This window comes from Mirounga angustirostris, unplaced genomic scaffold (genome assembly GCF_029215605.1).
Source record: "Mirounga angustirostris isolate CCGP_5_RB_7025 unplaced genomic scaffold, mMirAng1.0.hap1 SCAF_3, whole genome shotgun sequence".
NCBI lineage: Eukaryota > Metazoa > Chordata > Mammalia > Carnivora > Phocidae > Mirounga > Mirounga angustirostris.
In genome coordinates, this window is record NW_026991711.1 from 158,709,298 (window position 1) to 158,723,743 (window position 14,446).

General features: G+C 38.3%; 1 protein-coding gene across 3 annotated transcripts in view; it reads left to right on the forward strand.

Annotated features, from left to right (window-relative positions):
* PLCL1 (phospholipase C like 1 (inactive)) overlaps positions 1-14,446 on the forward strand; it is a 365,254-nt gene that overhangs the window by 275,225 nt on the left and 75,583 nt on the right. For all 3 annotated transcript variants that reach the window (XR_010410263.1, XM_064586875.1, XM_064586874.1), the window contains exons 2-3: positions 4,694-7,168; positions 9,512-9,715. Coding sequence is in view for 2 of the 3 variants with exons in the window: in XM_064586874.1 (XP_064442944.1) it covers positions 4,694-7,168; positions 9,512-9,715 (2,679 nt within the window). In the remaining variant the exon portion in view is untranslated. The remainder of the gene's footprint in view (positions 1-4,693; positions 7,169-9,511; positions 9,716-14,446) is intronic.

Here is a 14,446-nt window from a genome sequence, read left to right on the forward strand (position 1 = left end):
ACCTGAACAGTCCCCCTCCTCCACCACCAATCTGCCAAGATCTTCTTGAGGGAAACACAGATGTGGGGCTATGGGCTCGGCAAAGAAGCCATGGTGGTGATGAAGCTCAGGAGGAGATTTGGAATTGTTCATCTTCCTTGTCCACTCAATACAATCCCACCCACCTTTCCCTCTCAGCTTTTCAGAGCTAATGCATAGCATGACCATTGAAAACAAACAGAAATATTGGAGTCCTGAAACTTTTCCAGCATATTTTGAATAGAAATAATCTTGACTCTAGTCAGTAGCAGACAAGCTAATTATTTGTTCACATGTGTTTTTGCCAGTTTTTGGCTCATTTGGGGGCTTGTAATAATTTTGGAGTTTGTCCTTTGTGAGTTGAAACCTAAGAGTGTATCTTTTCTGCTGGTTCCATGTTTTAAGGCATTTTGGGATAAGTTTTGTAATCATGTGGGAATTAGAGGTCAAAACAGGAAATAAGCATTTTGGAGCAGGTCAATTCTTTCCTAGGCTAGATAGAAAACATTTATGTCTTGAAGGCTTATCTTACTAGGAGAGAAAGTCTTGATTTAAGGAGATACCACCACAGAGAAGAGAGGCTTGTAAGAGAAAGCTCTTCTGATAACAGTACTTTTGTTCTTGTGAACAGTGGTTCAAGTCAAGAGTGAAGCGTTAAGACTGTGAAGGTTGGTGTGGTACCAAACGTCGGGCACAGGAACTACATACATGCATTTACAGCAACACTAATTTCCCACTTAAGGTTTGTTAGCAACTATTAGAGGTTTTATAATTCTGTTGACTATAATCTTTCTTAGAAGATGATCTGATTTATATAAAAATAATTTTTTTGGTGAAAGGTCTCATTAGTTTAAAAGCCTAGTCAAATGGTAGCTTTAAAAGCTGAGTCACAGTCTAGTATACTATCACAATTCACAGTTTCCCTCTTTATTTTACTTGGTAGAGTAACCTTTTTTCAGCAGTGCCATTAGGTGCCTGCCTTCATGGTGTGGAAAAATACACACATACATCTGAGATTTTTGAGCATGTGGGTTGTGATGAATTTCAATGTGTTCTAATAGTGCAACTGCATATAAACAGCTGAAGATTTATACTTGTTTTTTAACTTAAGGATGAGGAAATTGACTACTATGGGATAATTAAAAATAACAACTCTCTGGAAAAGTAAGAGCTAAATTGTTAAATGCCAGGGCATCAAGAAGCAATATTCTGTAATCTATACAGAATTCTTTTTTATTCTGTAAATTGGGTAATATATATCTTTGTCACTTGAAGATCAGATATATATTTGAGTTAATGAATCATCCCACCAACATTCCATAACTAAAGCAAATTTTGTTTTCTTTTCACGGGCAAGGTTTTAGTCAATTGAATAATAAATCATCCTGCCTTTTCCTGAATCACAGGATAAGGAGGCTCTTATAGGCAGGATCACAATTAAATAAGGCCTTAGGGGAGACGTTCTACCCTGTTTTAAAAGAATGGCAGTGAAGGAGACAACCCAGACTACTTTGGTCATACTTCTCAGGGCTTAAAATAGCAATATCATGTGTCTGTTTTAAAATATTTTCTGTTTATCGCTGAAGATTTGTCTTAAATGCTCAGAGGTCAAGAATGAATCAACTTCTTGATAACCCCCAATATCCTGGTCAGGTCCTGCAGTGACCAGGTGTATGAAGAAATGTACTTCTTTCAAAAAGAGTAACCTTATAAGCACTTACAGTTTACAAAGAATATTCACAAACACTTTTTCTTTTGAGTCTCTCAGCAACACTATTATATAAAAGAATTATTGATTCCTATTGAAAAGCAGAAATTAAGATTCAGAGAGGCTAAGTGACTTACCCAAGGTCATAGATCTACTGAACGGAATAATCACAGCTTGAGACTAGTTAGTTTTGCATAAGGACATTGCCTTTTGCATTCCACACTTTGCTGCCTCTTTGATACGCTTATAAAATCAGGCACCGTAAACATGCCTTAAGGTGTGTTTGGGAAATTTGTTCCTGGGAGAATTATCTGAGTCGATGATCTGGTTGCGAGCATTATTAACTTTAATCTATGGTCTGAACAGAAGGAAGTATAAAAAAAATCCAGTTTTAAGTGGCATTGGTCAGATGTTCAGTGTAAATGAATTAGGAGTGATCGACATAGCGGAGAGTTTGGGACTAAGATGACATCTATTATCTTATGAATATAAGGACCAGACCTGTAATTTGAGAAAGACAATATGTGAGAAGGCCTAGATACACCCAAGAAGGAAATAGTCACAAGGAATAATTAACCTGCTTAAGGCACACTAATCTGAACAGAGAAGGTCTAATGCCCTGTCAACACTGTTGTTCAGCAAAGGGCGAAGTGGGCTGAGGACATAGGGATTCTTTGGGAGTAAGATCCAATGACACTTAAAGAGAGGGGGAAAAGGCGAGGTGCAAGTGTTCTCTGTGAAATTCTATGGCAGACAGCTTGGAAATGTAATTTACATTGGGAGAACATTAAAAGTTAGTGGAACCATTCAGATTTCTGTTTGGTTCTATGCTGTGGCTGCTAATAGCATTATACCGAAATGCAGGTATTGGTTCTCATAAAGTTCATCCAAACTGTTTACCTTAGTCTGAAAATTTGCTCTAGTTAGAGTCATTTGTCTATTGTTAGCTCTCAGTCTGACTTTCAAGACACTTACATTCTTCAAAATAGTCTGAGGAAAAAAAGTGACTTTTAGTTAAGTTTTATTGTCAGTCCTTTTAAAAAAAAATTTTTTTTTATTAACATATAATATATTATTTGTTTCAGGGGTACAGGTCTGTGATTCATCAGTCTTACACAATTCACAGCACTCACCATAGCACATACCATCCCCAGTGTCCATCACCCAGCCACCCCATTCCTCCCACCCCCCTCCACTCCAGCAACCCTCAGTTTGTTTCCTGAGATTAAGAGTCTCTTATGGTTTGTCTCCCTCTCTGGTTTTGCCTTGTTTCATTTTTCCCTCCCTTCCCCTATGATCCTCTGCCTTGTTTCTGAAATTCCTTCTATCAGTGAGATCATATGATACTTGTCTTTCTCTGATTGACTTATTTTGCTTAGCATAATACCCTCTAGTTCCATCCACGTTGTTGCAAATGGCAAGATTTCATTTTTTTGATGGCTGTATAATATTTCATTGTATATATATACCACATCTTTTTTTTTTTTAAGATTTTATTTATTTGAGAGAGAGAGAATGAGAGACAGAGAGCATGAGAGGGAAGAGGGTCAGAGGGAGAAGCAGACCCCCCGCCGAGCAGGGAGCCCGATGTGGGACTTGATCCCGGGACTCCAGGATCATGACCTGAGCCGAAGGCAGTCGCTTAACCCACTGAGCCACCCAGGCGCCCTATACCACTTCTTTTTTTTTTTTAAAGATTTTATTTATTTGACAGAGAGAGACACAGTGAGAGAGGGAACACAAGCAGGGGGAGTGGGAGAGGGAGAAGCAGGCTTCCCGCCGAGCAGGGAGCCCGATGCAGGGCTCGATCCCAGGACCCTGGGATCACGACCTGAGTCGAAGGCAGATGCTTAACGACTGAGTCACCCAGGCGCCCCTATACCACATCTTCTTTATCCATTCATCTGTTGATGGACATCTAGGCTCTTTCCATAGTTTTGCCATTGTGGACATTGCTGCTATAAACATTGGGGTGCACATGCCCCTTTGGATCACTACATTTGTATCTTTGGGGTAAATACCCAGTAGTGCAATTGCTGAGTTGTAGGGTAGCTCTATTTTCAACTTTTTGAGGAACTTCCATACTGTTTTACAGAGTGGCTGCACCAGCTTGCATTCCCACCAACAGTAGGAGGGTTCCCCTTTTTCTGCATCCTCCCCAACATCTGTCGTTTCCTGACTTGTTAATTTTAGCCATTCTGACTGGTGTGAGGTGGTATCTCATTGAGGTTTTGATTTGGATTTCCCTGATGCCAAGCGATGTTGAGCACTTTTTCATGTGTCTGTTGGCCATTTGGATGTCTTCTTTGGAAAAATGTCTGTTCATGTCTTCTGCCCATTTCTGGATTGGATTATTTGTTCTTTGGGTGTTGATTTGATAAGTTCTTTATAGATTTTTAGATACTAGCCTTTTATCTGTTATGTCATTTGCAAATATCGTCTCCCATTCTGTCCATTGTCTATTTCCAGTCCTTTTTGATGAAAAGCATATGAAGGCGCAAAAATCTTTTATTTGGACTAGTTTTAAGTTTAAAACTTAAACTGTTGCTTAGTATAAATGAGGAAAACTTTTTTTTTTTAATGAGGAAAACTTTTTAAAGAAATCCAGAATTATTTCTTTCACATATCTGTAGGGATTTGAGCTAGGTTGTTAAAGTACCAACATGTAGAGGTTCTTAGGAAATCTGCTTTAATGAACAAATGAGTGATTCGTAGTTAACTTAATAGTTTATTTTATTTCAAAGAACACCAGGCATTTGAAAAATAAGTTTTTTTTTCTGAACCTAATAATATCAATTTTCTCAGCAATTCTTCTTTTTCTGGAACAGTGAAAATGTGTATTTTAAGCTAGCTTCTAGGTCTAAATAATTATAATATCTGAGTGGAGCCTGAGGAGTTCATAGAGTGTTACTGAATTTGTCTTTTTTCTAAGGAAAATTGATTCATTATTTTCAAATTACTTTACAGGATCCTTCAAACCAAAAATGTGGTGGAAGAAAGAAAACAGTGTCTTTCAGCAGCATGCCATCGGAAAAGAAAATTAGCAGTGCGAGTGACTGCATCAGCTTCATGCAAGCTGGCTGCGAATTAAAGAAGGTCCGGCCAAATTCTCGTATTTATAACCGTTTTTTCACTCTGGACACAGACCTCCAAGCTCTTCGCTGGGAACCTTCCAAGAAAGACCTTGAGAAAGCTAAGCTTGACATTTCTGCTATAAAAGAGATCAGACTGGGGAAGAACACAGAAACATTTAGAAACAATGGCCTCGCTGACCAGATTTGTGAGGACTGTGCCTTTTCTATACTCCATGGGGAAAACTATGAGTCTCTGGACCTAGTTGCCAATTCAGCAGACGTAGCAAATATCTGGGTGTCAGGTTTACGGTACCTGGTTTCTCGAAGTAAGCAACCCCTTGACTTTATGGAGGGCAACCAGAACACACCAAGGTTCATGTGGTTGAAAACAGTGTTTGAAGCGGCAGATGTTGATGGGAATGGGATTATGTTGGAAGACACCTCTGTGGAGTTGATAAAACAACTCAACCCTACCTTGAAGGAATCCAAGATCAGATTAAAGTTTAAAGAAATCCAGAAGAGCAAAGAAAAACTAACCACCCGAGTGACGGAAGAGGAATTTTGTGAGGCTTTTTGTGAACTTTGCACCAGGCCAGAAGTATATTTCTTACTGGTCCAGATATCTAAGAACAAAGAATATTTGGATGCCAATGATCTCATGCTCTTTTTAGAAGCTGAGCAAGGAGTCACCCATATTACTGAGGATATGTGCTTAGACATTATTCGGAGATATGAACTTTCTGAAGAGGGTCGTCAAAAAGGGTTTCTTGCAATTGATGGCTTTACCCAGTATCTGTTGTCACCAGAATGTGACATTTTTGATCCTGAGCAAAAAAAGGTTGCCCAAGATATGACCCAGCCACTATCTCACTACTATATCAATGCTTCGCACAACACCTATCTCATAGAAGACCAGTTCAGGGGGCCGGCTGATATTAATGGGTATGTTAGAGCTTTGAAAATGGGCTGTCGAAGCATTGAACTTGATGTTAATGATGGTTCAGACAATGAGCCGATCCTTTGTAATCGAAATAATGTGACGACCCATCTTTCCTTTCGAAGTGTCATAGAGGTGATAAATAAATTTGCCTTCGTTGCTTCCGAATACCCACTCATTCTTTGCCTGGGAAATCACTGCTCCCTACCACAGCAAAAGATAATGGCTCAACAGATGAAGAAGATCTTTGGCGATAAGCTCTATACTGAGGCACCTTTGCCATCAGAAACCTACCTCCCATCACCAGAAAAATTGAAAAGAATGATTATTGTGAAAGGAAAGACATTGCCTTCTGACCCAGATGTTTTGGAAGGAGAAGTAACAGATGAAGATGAAGAAGCGGAAATGTCTCGAAGGCTGTCGGTAGATTACAATGGCGAGCAGAAACAAATCCTCCTGTGTAGGGAACTCTCCGATTTGGTATCCATCTGCAAGTCTGTTCAGTATAGGGATTTTGAACTGTCTATGAAAAGCCAAAACTATTGGGAAATGTGTTCATTTAGCGAAACAGAGGCCAGCCGAATTGCAAATGAGTACCCAGAGGATTTTGTAAATTATAATAAGAGATTCTTATCGAGAATCTATCCAAGTGCCATGAGGATCGATTCCAGTAACTTGAATCCACAGGACTTTTGGAATTGTGGCTGTCAGATTGTGGCAATGAATTTTCAGACTCCAGGTCCAATGATGGACCTTCACACAGGCTGGTTTCTTCAAAACGGAGGCTGTGGTTATGTTCTAAGGCCATCCATCATGCGAGATGAAGTTTCTTACTTCAGTGCAAACACCAAGGGCATTGTACCTGGGGTGTCTCCTCTCGTTCTTCATATCAAGATCATCAGTGGTCAGAATTTTCCAAAGCCCAAAGGAGCTTGTGCCAAAGGAGATGTCATAGATCCCTACGTTTGTATAGAGATACATGGAATTCCAGCAGACTGTTCAGAACAAAGAACTAAAACTGTCCAACAGAACAGTGATAACCCTATTTTTGATGAAACTTTTGAGTTTCAAGTAAACCTACCTGAGCTGGCCATGATTCGTTTTGTCGTTCTGGACGATGACTACATTGGGGATGAGTTTATAGGACAATATACGATACCGTTTGAATGTTTGCAGCCTGGATATCGGCATGTTCCCCTGCGCTCTTTTGTGGGTGACATCATGGAGCATGTAACCCTTTTTGTCCACATAGCAATAACTAATCGAAGTGGAGGAGGAAAGGCACAGAAGCGCAGCCTGTCAGTGAGAATGGGGAAGAAAGTTCGAGAATATACTATGCTCAGGAATATCGGCCTTAAGACCATAGATGACATCTTTAAAATAGCAGTTCATCCCTTACGAGAAGCCATAGATATGAGAGAAAATATGCAGGTAGGAAAAATCCCAAGCTCTTCTTCCCTGCCCCTATTTCTTCCTACCTCTCCCTTACTGGTGAACACTGTGTTTTACTAGTGATCTGATTCCTCAAAAAATTATCAGAAAAGTTGTATAAACCCATGTACCACTGAAGTAAGTGTTGTCTGTGATAAAGCAGATATATTTTATGTACCTAATTGTGAACGAATGCTGTGTTAAATTTGGCCTGAACTAAACCAGTTAATATAAATGTTTTATAGATCCATTAAATATCCCTGCCACATAACCAATATGGGGTTGTGTATATGAAACAATGTAAACAAAATGGAATATAAAATATTATATGTATGTGCAATATATATAATATATATATAGACTATACTAATTACAAGTATATATGTTAAATATTTGCAGATATGAACATGAAAGGGAATTTGAAGTCATAGAAACAAATGTAATGCTTATTAGGTTATTTTAGTTGTTTAAGTGTATGACAACAACAATAATAAATTACTCCCCACAAGAACAAACACAACTAAACAAACAATAGTCAGCACTTGAACTTGTTGAAAACTATGTGGTCTTCTCTTAGAAAAGTGGTTTAATTGAAAGAACCTGGATTCTGGCTTAAATTCTATCCCCTTGTGATCTTAAGCAAGTTATTTCAGATCTCTGATCATCAGTTTTCTCCACATAAGGTAAGAAAAATAGTAATACATCACAGAATTATTATCAGAATTAAATGACAATGTATGTAAATCGCCCACTCCTGGCATGTGGAAATTCAATGTTAGTTTCTTTTCCTTCATTAATGCTTGAAATCATAGATGGTTGCCAATTTCTTTCTTGAATACTATAGAATATATCTATTCTAGGGTAATGTTACTGAGAAACAACCAAACAACAAATACTAAGTTCCTGCAATGTGCAAAGAGGTGTTGGTTGGCAGAAAAAGTAGCAGTCTGAGAACAAAACAAGAGAGGAATATTTTTCAATGCAGTTTATTTGCTCCTTTAGCTAACATTTTAATGGTAATTCTCACCAAACAATCCCTACTTTCAAGATAGAAAACAAGCTTGAAGAAGTTAAGTGATTTCCCAAATATTGCAGTTAGTAAATAGGAATGTTGGTCTTTAAATCCAGAATGGCCTACTACCAAAACTCATGATCATTCATGGTTTTTAGTCATGTGATGCTGAATCTCAAACCCATCATTTGGTGAAGACTTTATTTTTACATTATTTCACAGACAAATTCCAGAAAAGACTTAAAATCAATTTTAAATAGCTGAAGTGGTGGAAAACAGTATGGTACATAATTCACACAGAAGTACTTAGATTGTAAGCATTTTATTTGAAGTGGTTGCCTTAGCCACTATTTTAAAAATAGGTTCCAAATATTACCATTTTCTGACTTTTTCTGACATAATTCAAAACTATTATAAATCCCTGTATTAGATTACTTATACATCATTTCTACATCTTACTTTACATATTAGAAATCAATTTTATTTATTTCTGTGTAATTCTTGAAATATATCCTTTACACATACTATGTTTTTAAAATGCATCGTAAGGAGAGTTGGTTATGGATAAAGTTTTTTTCCAGGTAATACTGATAATTTATATCACCTTAACATAAAGTCTTTTGGGTTAAGGATTATTTGGAGCCTAATCAGTAGAAAAATGAAATACCATCATTGTCGCTAAATTCATTTGACATATAATAGGTTAGGTATTGCTCGCTGTTAATAAAATATGAAATAGTTACAATTTCTATTTCAAATGAATTTTAAAAACCTGTAAAACATGGACAAATGTAGCTCTACATGAAATTTGTTTTAGTATGTGCATCTGTCAGGTGCATTTCTGATGGGATGACAGAGAAATACAATTGATGGTTAGTCGAATGCACATCTGTGAGTAATTGCAGCCTGCTACCTTGAGGGGAAAAGCCCGAAGGAGATGTACTCCAATGTATAATCACTGGCATGTTTTTATGATCATCATGATACAAATCGAATAAGATATTCACAACCAGCCAAGGCTAATTTGTGTGAATATTCCAATGCTCTGCTTTGAAAAGCACTGTGTAGCCTTGGTTCACAATCAGCTTTGCTTTATGGCACTTTTGTGGCAGTTGCTAAAAATTGACAAAGATGAAGTATGATAGTGAATTAGTTCTGTGTGCTTTCTTGGTGCACGTTACACTTCTGGTTGATTATAATCCAGTTTCCTCCAAATTACATATGTATCAGAGGGTATACTTTTAATGAATATACTTTTGTGTAAACCTAGAAGTGCTGGGGGTGATGTGTCATGTGGTCAGAAGTCTAATTGCATGTTTGCTTCCCCACAGAATGCCATAGTGTCTATTAAGGAACTGTGTGGACTTCCTCCAATTGTCAGTCTGAAACAGTGCCTGTTGACCCTGTCCTCTCGGCTCATCACCAGTGATAATACTCCTTCAGTCTCTCTTGTGATGAAAGACAACTTTCCTTATCTGGAGCCTCTGGGGGCAATTCCAGATGTGCAGAAAAAAATGCTGGCTGCTTATGATCTGGTAGGAAATTGTGACTCTAGATTTCTTATCTGTGTGTGTGGGGGGCTGGGGGGGAAGTCATCTAGCAGGGACTCTTTTGTAGAACTCTAATGAATAAATCACATTGGGAGTAGCAGGCAGAGCTGGCCCGCTCAGCTTCCCTTAAGGCCCAGTGAAGACTTCTGGGGCAATGCTTTGAACCCAGAGCCCCACAAATTACAAACAGAAATTCTCTGCATTAGTAAGGAATGAATTATTAAGTCTTCAAAAATATACACAATTTCTAATCATCTAAATGACTTTGGCCTGCAACATAACCATTTAATTGTGTACCTGTAAGAAATGAACATATGCTTCTCAGTGCTGCCTTATGATATTTGCGACAAAATATTTCTCTGGAATTTGTATTTCTTTTTTTTTAAGATTTTATTTTTTTTTTGAGAGGGAGAGAGAGCACAGAGCACAAGTAGTGGGAGGGGCAGAGGAAGGGGGAGAAGCAGACTCCCTACTGAGCAGGGAGCCAGATGCAGGGGCTCTATCCTAGGACCTCGGGTATCATGACCTGAACCAAAGGCAGACCCTTAACCGACTGAGCCACCCAGGCGCCCCTGGAATTTGTATTTCTAAGCTAACACTGTTAAATGATTTTTCTGAATGTATAATGTAATTTATGTCGTAATTAAGTTTAAGAATAATTATATTTTTGCCTCCTAATTCCATAAAAAATTAAGGAGCAAATGAAAATCTTGAAAAATTTGTAACATATATACCAGATAAAGTGTAACTATTCTTAAAATAGAAAGTGCACTTAAAAATCAGTAAGAAGGGTCACCTGGGTGGCTCAGTCGGTTAAGCAGCTGACTCCTGATTGTGGCTCAGGTCATGATCTCAGGGTCCTGGAATGGAGCCCACTAGGGAGTCTACTTCAAGATTCTCTCTCTCCCTCTGCCCCTCCCTCTGCTTGTTCACTCTCTCTCTCTAAAAAATAAATTGTTGATGAAAAAGAAATCAGTAAGAAAAAATATGGAGAAAAAAATCTTACATCAATTAAGTTTAAGTACAGCTTGATAAAACAAACAGTGCAACACAATCATGGCTTAAAAATACAGTTTTACTCTTTCAAATAAAAATCTGGAGACCAACCTTCCAAGATGGAACTTCTGTAAAGTTCTTAGGAACCTAGGCTCCCTCTAGTTTTCTGCTCTCCCATCTCTATAGTGTGACCCTTATCCTTATGGTCCAAAATGGCTGCTGAAGCTCCAACCATAACATCTGGATTCAACCATCAAGAATGATGAAGAGAAAAAGAGGGCATATCTTTTGCCTTTAAGGACATTTCTCCAAAATAGCATAGATCATTTTTGCTTATATTTCATCAGCCTAGAGTTAATACATAGCTACACTTAGCTGCAAAGGAGAATGGGAAATGTCTTTATTTCAAGGGGCTATGTGCCCAACTAAAAGTTATCTCTTCTGTTACTAAGAAATAGAGAGAGGAGAGTTATTAGGGGATAACAAATATTCTTTGCTTCAGAGGTGAACAGGCAATTCATGTATCTCTTCCCCCCTAAAAAAATGAAAATCTAAAAACATATTTAACCTTAAAATAAGTTTTTAATTAAAGATATTAAAGAAATGTAGTAAAATATTCCCTCTCTCATTGGCACTAAAAAAATAGTACCTCTGATAGAGAATTTAAGGTAATGGATACTCTCATCCATTTACCTCTACTAGGAAAATAAACTGGCATAATTTTGGGGGAGATAAATTTGGCAATATAATTTAAAATGTTTTTCCCACTTGATTTATGTATTTGTTTTCTGAATTTATGTTAAGGCAATAGTGATATACATAAACATTTATGTTTAATGTCAACATAGAACTATTAGTTAAAATATAGTAAACCAATATTATGGACTCTTTTGAAGCCATTAAAATCATGCATTAGAAGAATATTTAATGGTATGGAAAACTTCTCATAACATATTTTGTGAAAAAGTCCAGCTACAAAAAAAATATACACTATAGGATTTAAATTGTATTTATATGTATACACATCACACATCTAAACTGTTAGCAGAATATTAATAGTGATTATTTTTAAGTAAGGAAAATGAACTTTATTTTCTTGTTTATGTTTTTCTATTTTCTTTTTTTTTAAATTTTTTTTATTCTTATGTTAATCCCCATACATTACATCATTAGTTTTAGATGAAGTGTTCCATGATTCATTGTTTGTGCACAACACCCAGTGCTCCATGCAGAATGTGCCCTCCTCAATACCCACCACCAGGCTAACCCATCCTCCCACCCCCCTCCCCTCTAGAACCCTCAGTTTGTTTTTCAGAGTCCATCGTCTCTCATGGTTCGTCTACCCCTCCGATTTCCCCCGCCTCATTCTTCCCCTCCCGCTACCTTCTTCTTCTTCTTTTTTTTTTTTCTTAACATATATTGCATTATTTGTTTCAGAGGTACAGATCTGAGATTCAACAGTCTTGCACAATTCACAGCGCTTACCAGAGCACATACCCTCCCCAGTGTCTATCACCCAGGCACCCCATCCCTCCCACCCCACCCCCTACTCCAACAACACTCAATTTGTTTCCTGCGATTAAGAATTCCTCATATCGGGCGCCTGGGTGGCTCAGTTGGTTGAGCGACTGCCTTCGGCTCAGGTCATGATCCTGGAATCCCTGGATCGAGTCCCGCATCGGGCTCCCTGCTCGGCAGGGAGTCTGCTTCTCCCTCTGACCCTCCCCCCTCTCATGTGCTCTCTCTCATTCTCTCTCTCTCAAATAAATAAATAAAATCTTAAAAAAAAAAAAAGAATTCCTCATATCAGTGAAATCATATGATACATGTCTTTCTCTGTTTGACTTATTTCACTCAACACAATACCCTCCAGTTCCATCCACGTCGTTGCAAATGGCAAGATCTCATTCCTTTTGATGGCTGCATAATATTCCATTATATATATATATCACATCTTCTTTATCCAGTCATCTGTCGATGGACATCTTGGCTCTTTCCACAGTTTGGCTATTGTGGACATTGCTGCTATAAACATCGGGGTGCACGTACCCCTTCAGATCCCTACTTTTGTGTCTTTGGGGTAAATACCCAGTAGTGCAATTGCTGGATCATATGGTAGCTCTATTTTCAACTTTTTGAGGAACCTCCATACAGTTTTCCAGAGTGGCTGCACCAGCTTGCATTCCCACCAACAGTATAGGAGGGTTCCCCTTTCTCCGCATCCCCGCCAACATCTGTCATTTCCTGACTTGTTAATTTTAGCCATTCTGACTGGTGTGAGGTGGTATCTCATTGAGGTTTTGATTTGGATTTCCCTGATGCCGAGCGATATTGAGCACTTTTTCATGTGTCTGTTGGCCATTTGGATGTCTTCTTTGGAAAAATGTCTGTTCATGTCTTCTGCCCATTTCTTGATTGGATCATTTGTTCTTTGGGTGTTGAGTTTGATGAGTTCTTTATAGATTTTGGATACTAGCCCTTTATCTGATATGTCATTTGCAAATATCTTCTCCCATTCTGTCGGTTGTCTTTTGGTTTTGTTGACTGTTTCCTTTGCTTTGCAAAAGCTTTTTATCTTGATGAAGTCCCAATACTTCATTTTTGCCCTTGCTTCCCTTGCCTTTGGCGATGTTTCTAGGAAGAAGTTGCTTCGGCTGAGGTCAAAGAGGTTGCTGCCTGTGTTCTCCTTTAGGATTTTGATGGACTCCTGTCTCACATTGAGGTCTTTCAACCATTTGCAGTCTATTTTTGTGTGTGGTGTAAGGAAATGGTCCAGTTTCATTCTTCTGCATGTGGCTATCCAATTTTCCCAACACCATTTGTTGAAGAGACTGTCTTTGTTCCATTGGACATTCTTTCCTGCTTTGTCGAAGATCAGTTGACCATAGAGTTGAGGGTCCATTTCTGGGCTCTCTATTCTGTTCCATTGATCTATGTGTCTGTTTTTGTGCCAGTACCATGCTGTCTTGATGATGACAGCTTTGTAATAGAGCTTGAAGTCCGGAATTGTGATGCCGCCGGCTTTGCTTTTCTTTTTCAATATTCCTCTGGCTATGCGGGGTCTTTTCTGGTTCCATACAAATTTTAGGATTATTTGTTCCATTTCTTTGAAAAAAGTGGATGGTATTTTGATGGGGATTGCATTGAATGTGTAGATTGCTCTAGGTAGCATTGACATCTTCACAATATTTGTTCTTCCAATCCATGAGCATGGAACGTTTTTCCATTTCTTTGTGTCTTCCTCAATTTCTTTCATGAGTATTTTATAGTTTTCTGAGTACAGATCCTTTGTCTCTTTGGTTAGATTTATTCCTAGGTATCTTACGGTTTTGGGTGCAATTGTAAATGGGATCGACTCCTTAATTTCTCTTTCTTCTGTCTTGTTGTTGGTGTATAGGAATGCCACTGACTTCTGTGCATTGATTTTATATCCTGCCACTTTACTGAATTCCTGTATGAGTTCTAGCAGTTTTGAGGTGGAGTCTTTTGGGTTTTCCACATAAAGTATCATATCATCTGCAAAGAGTGAGAGTTTGACTTCTTCTTTGCCAATTTGGGTGCCTTTGATTTCTTTTTGTTGTCTGATTGCTGTGGCTAGGACTTCCAATACTATGTTGAATAGCAGTGGTGATAGTGGACATCCCTGCCGCGTTCCTGACCTTAGGGGGAAAGCTCTCAGTTTTTCCCCATTGAGAATAATATTTGCTGTAGGTTTTTCAT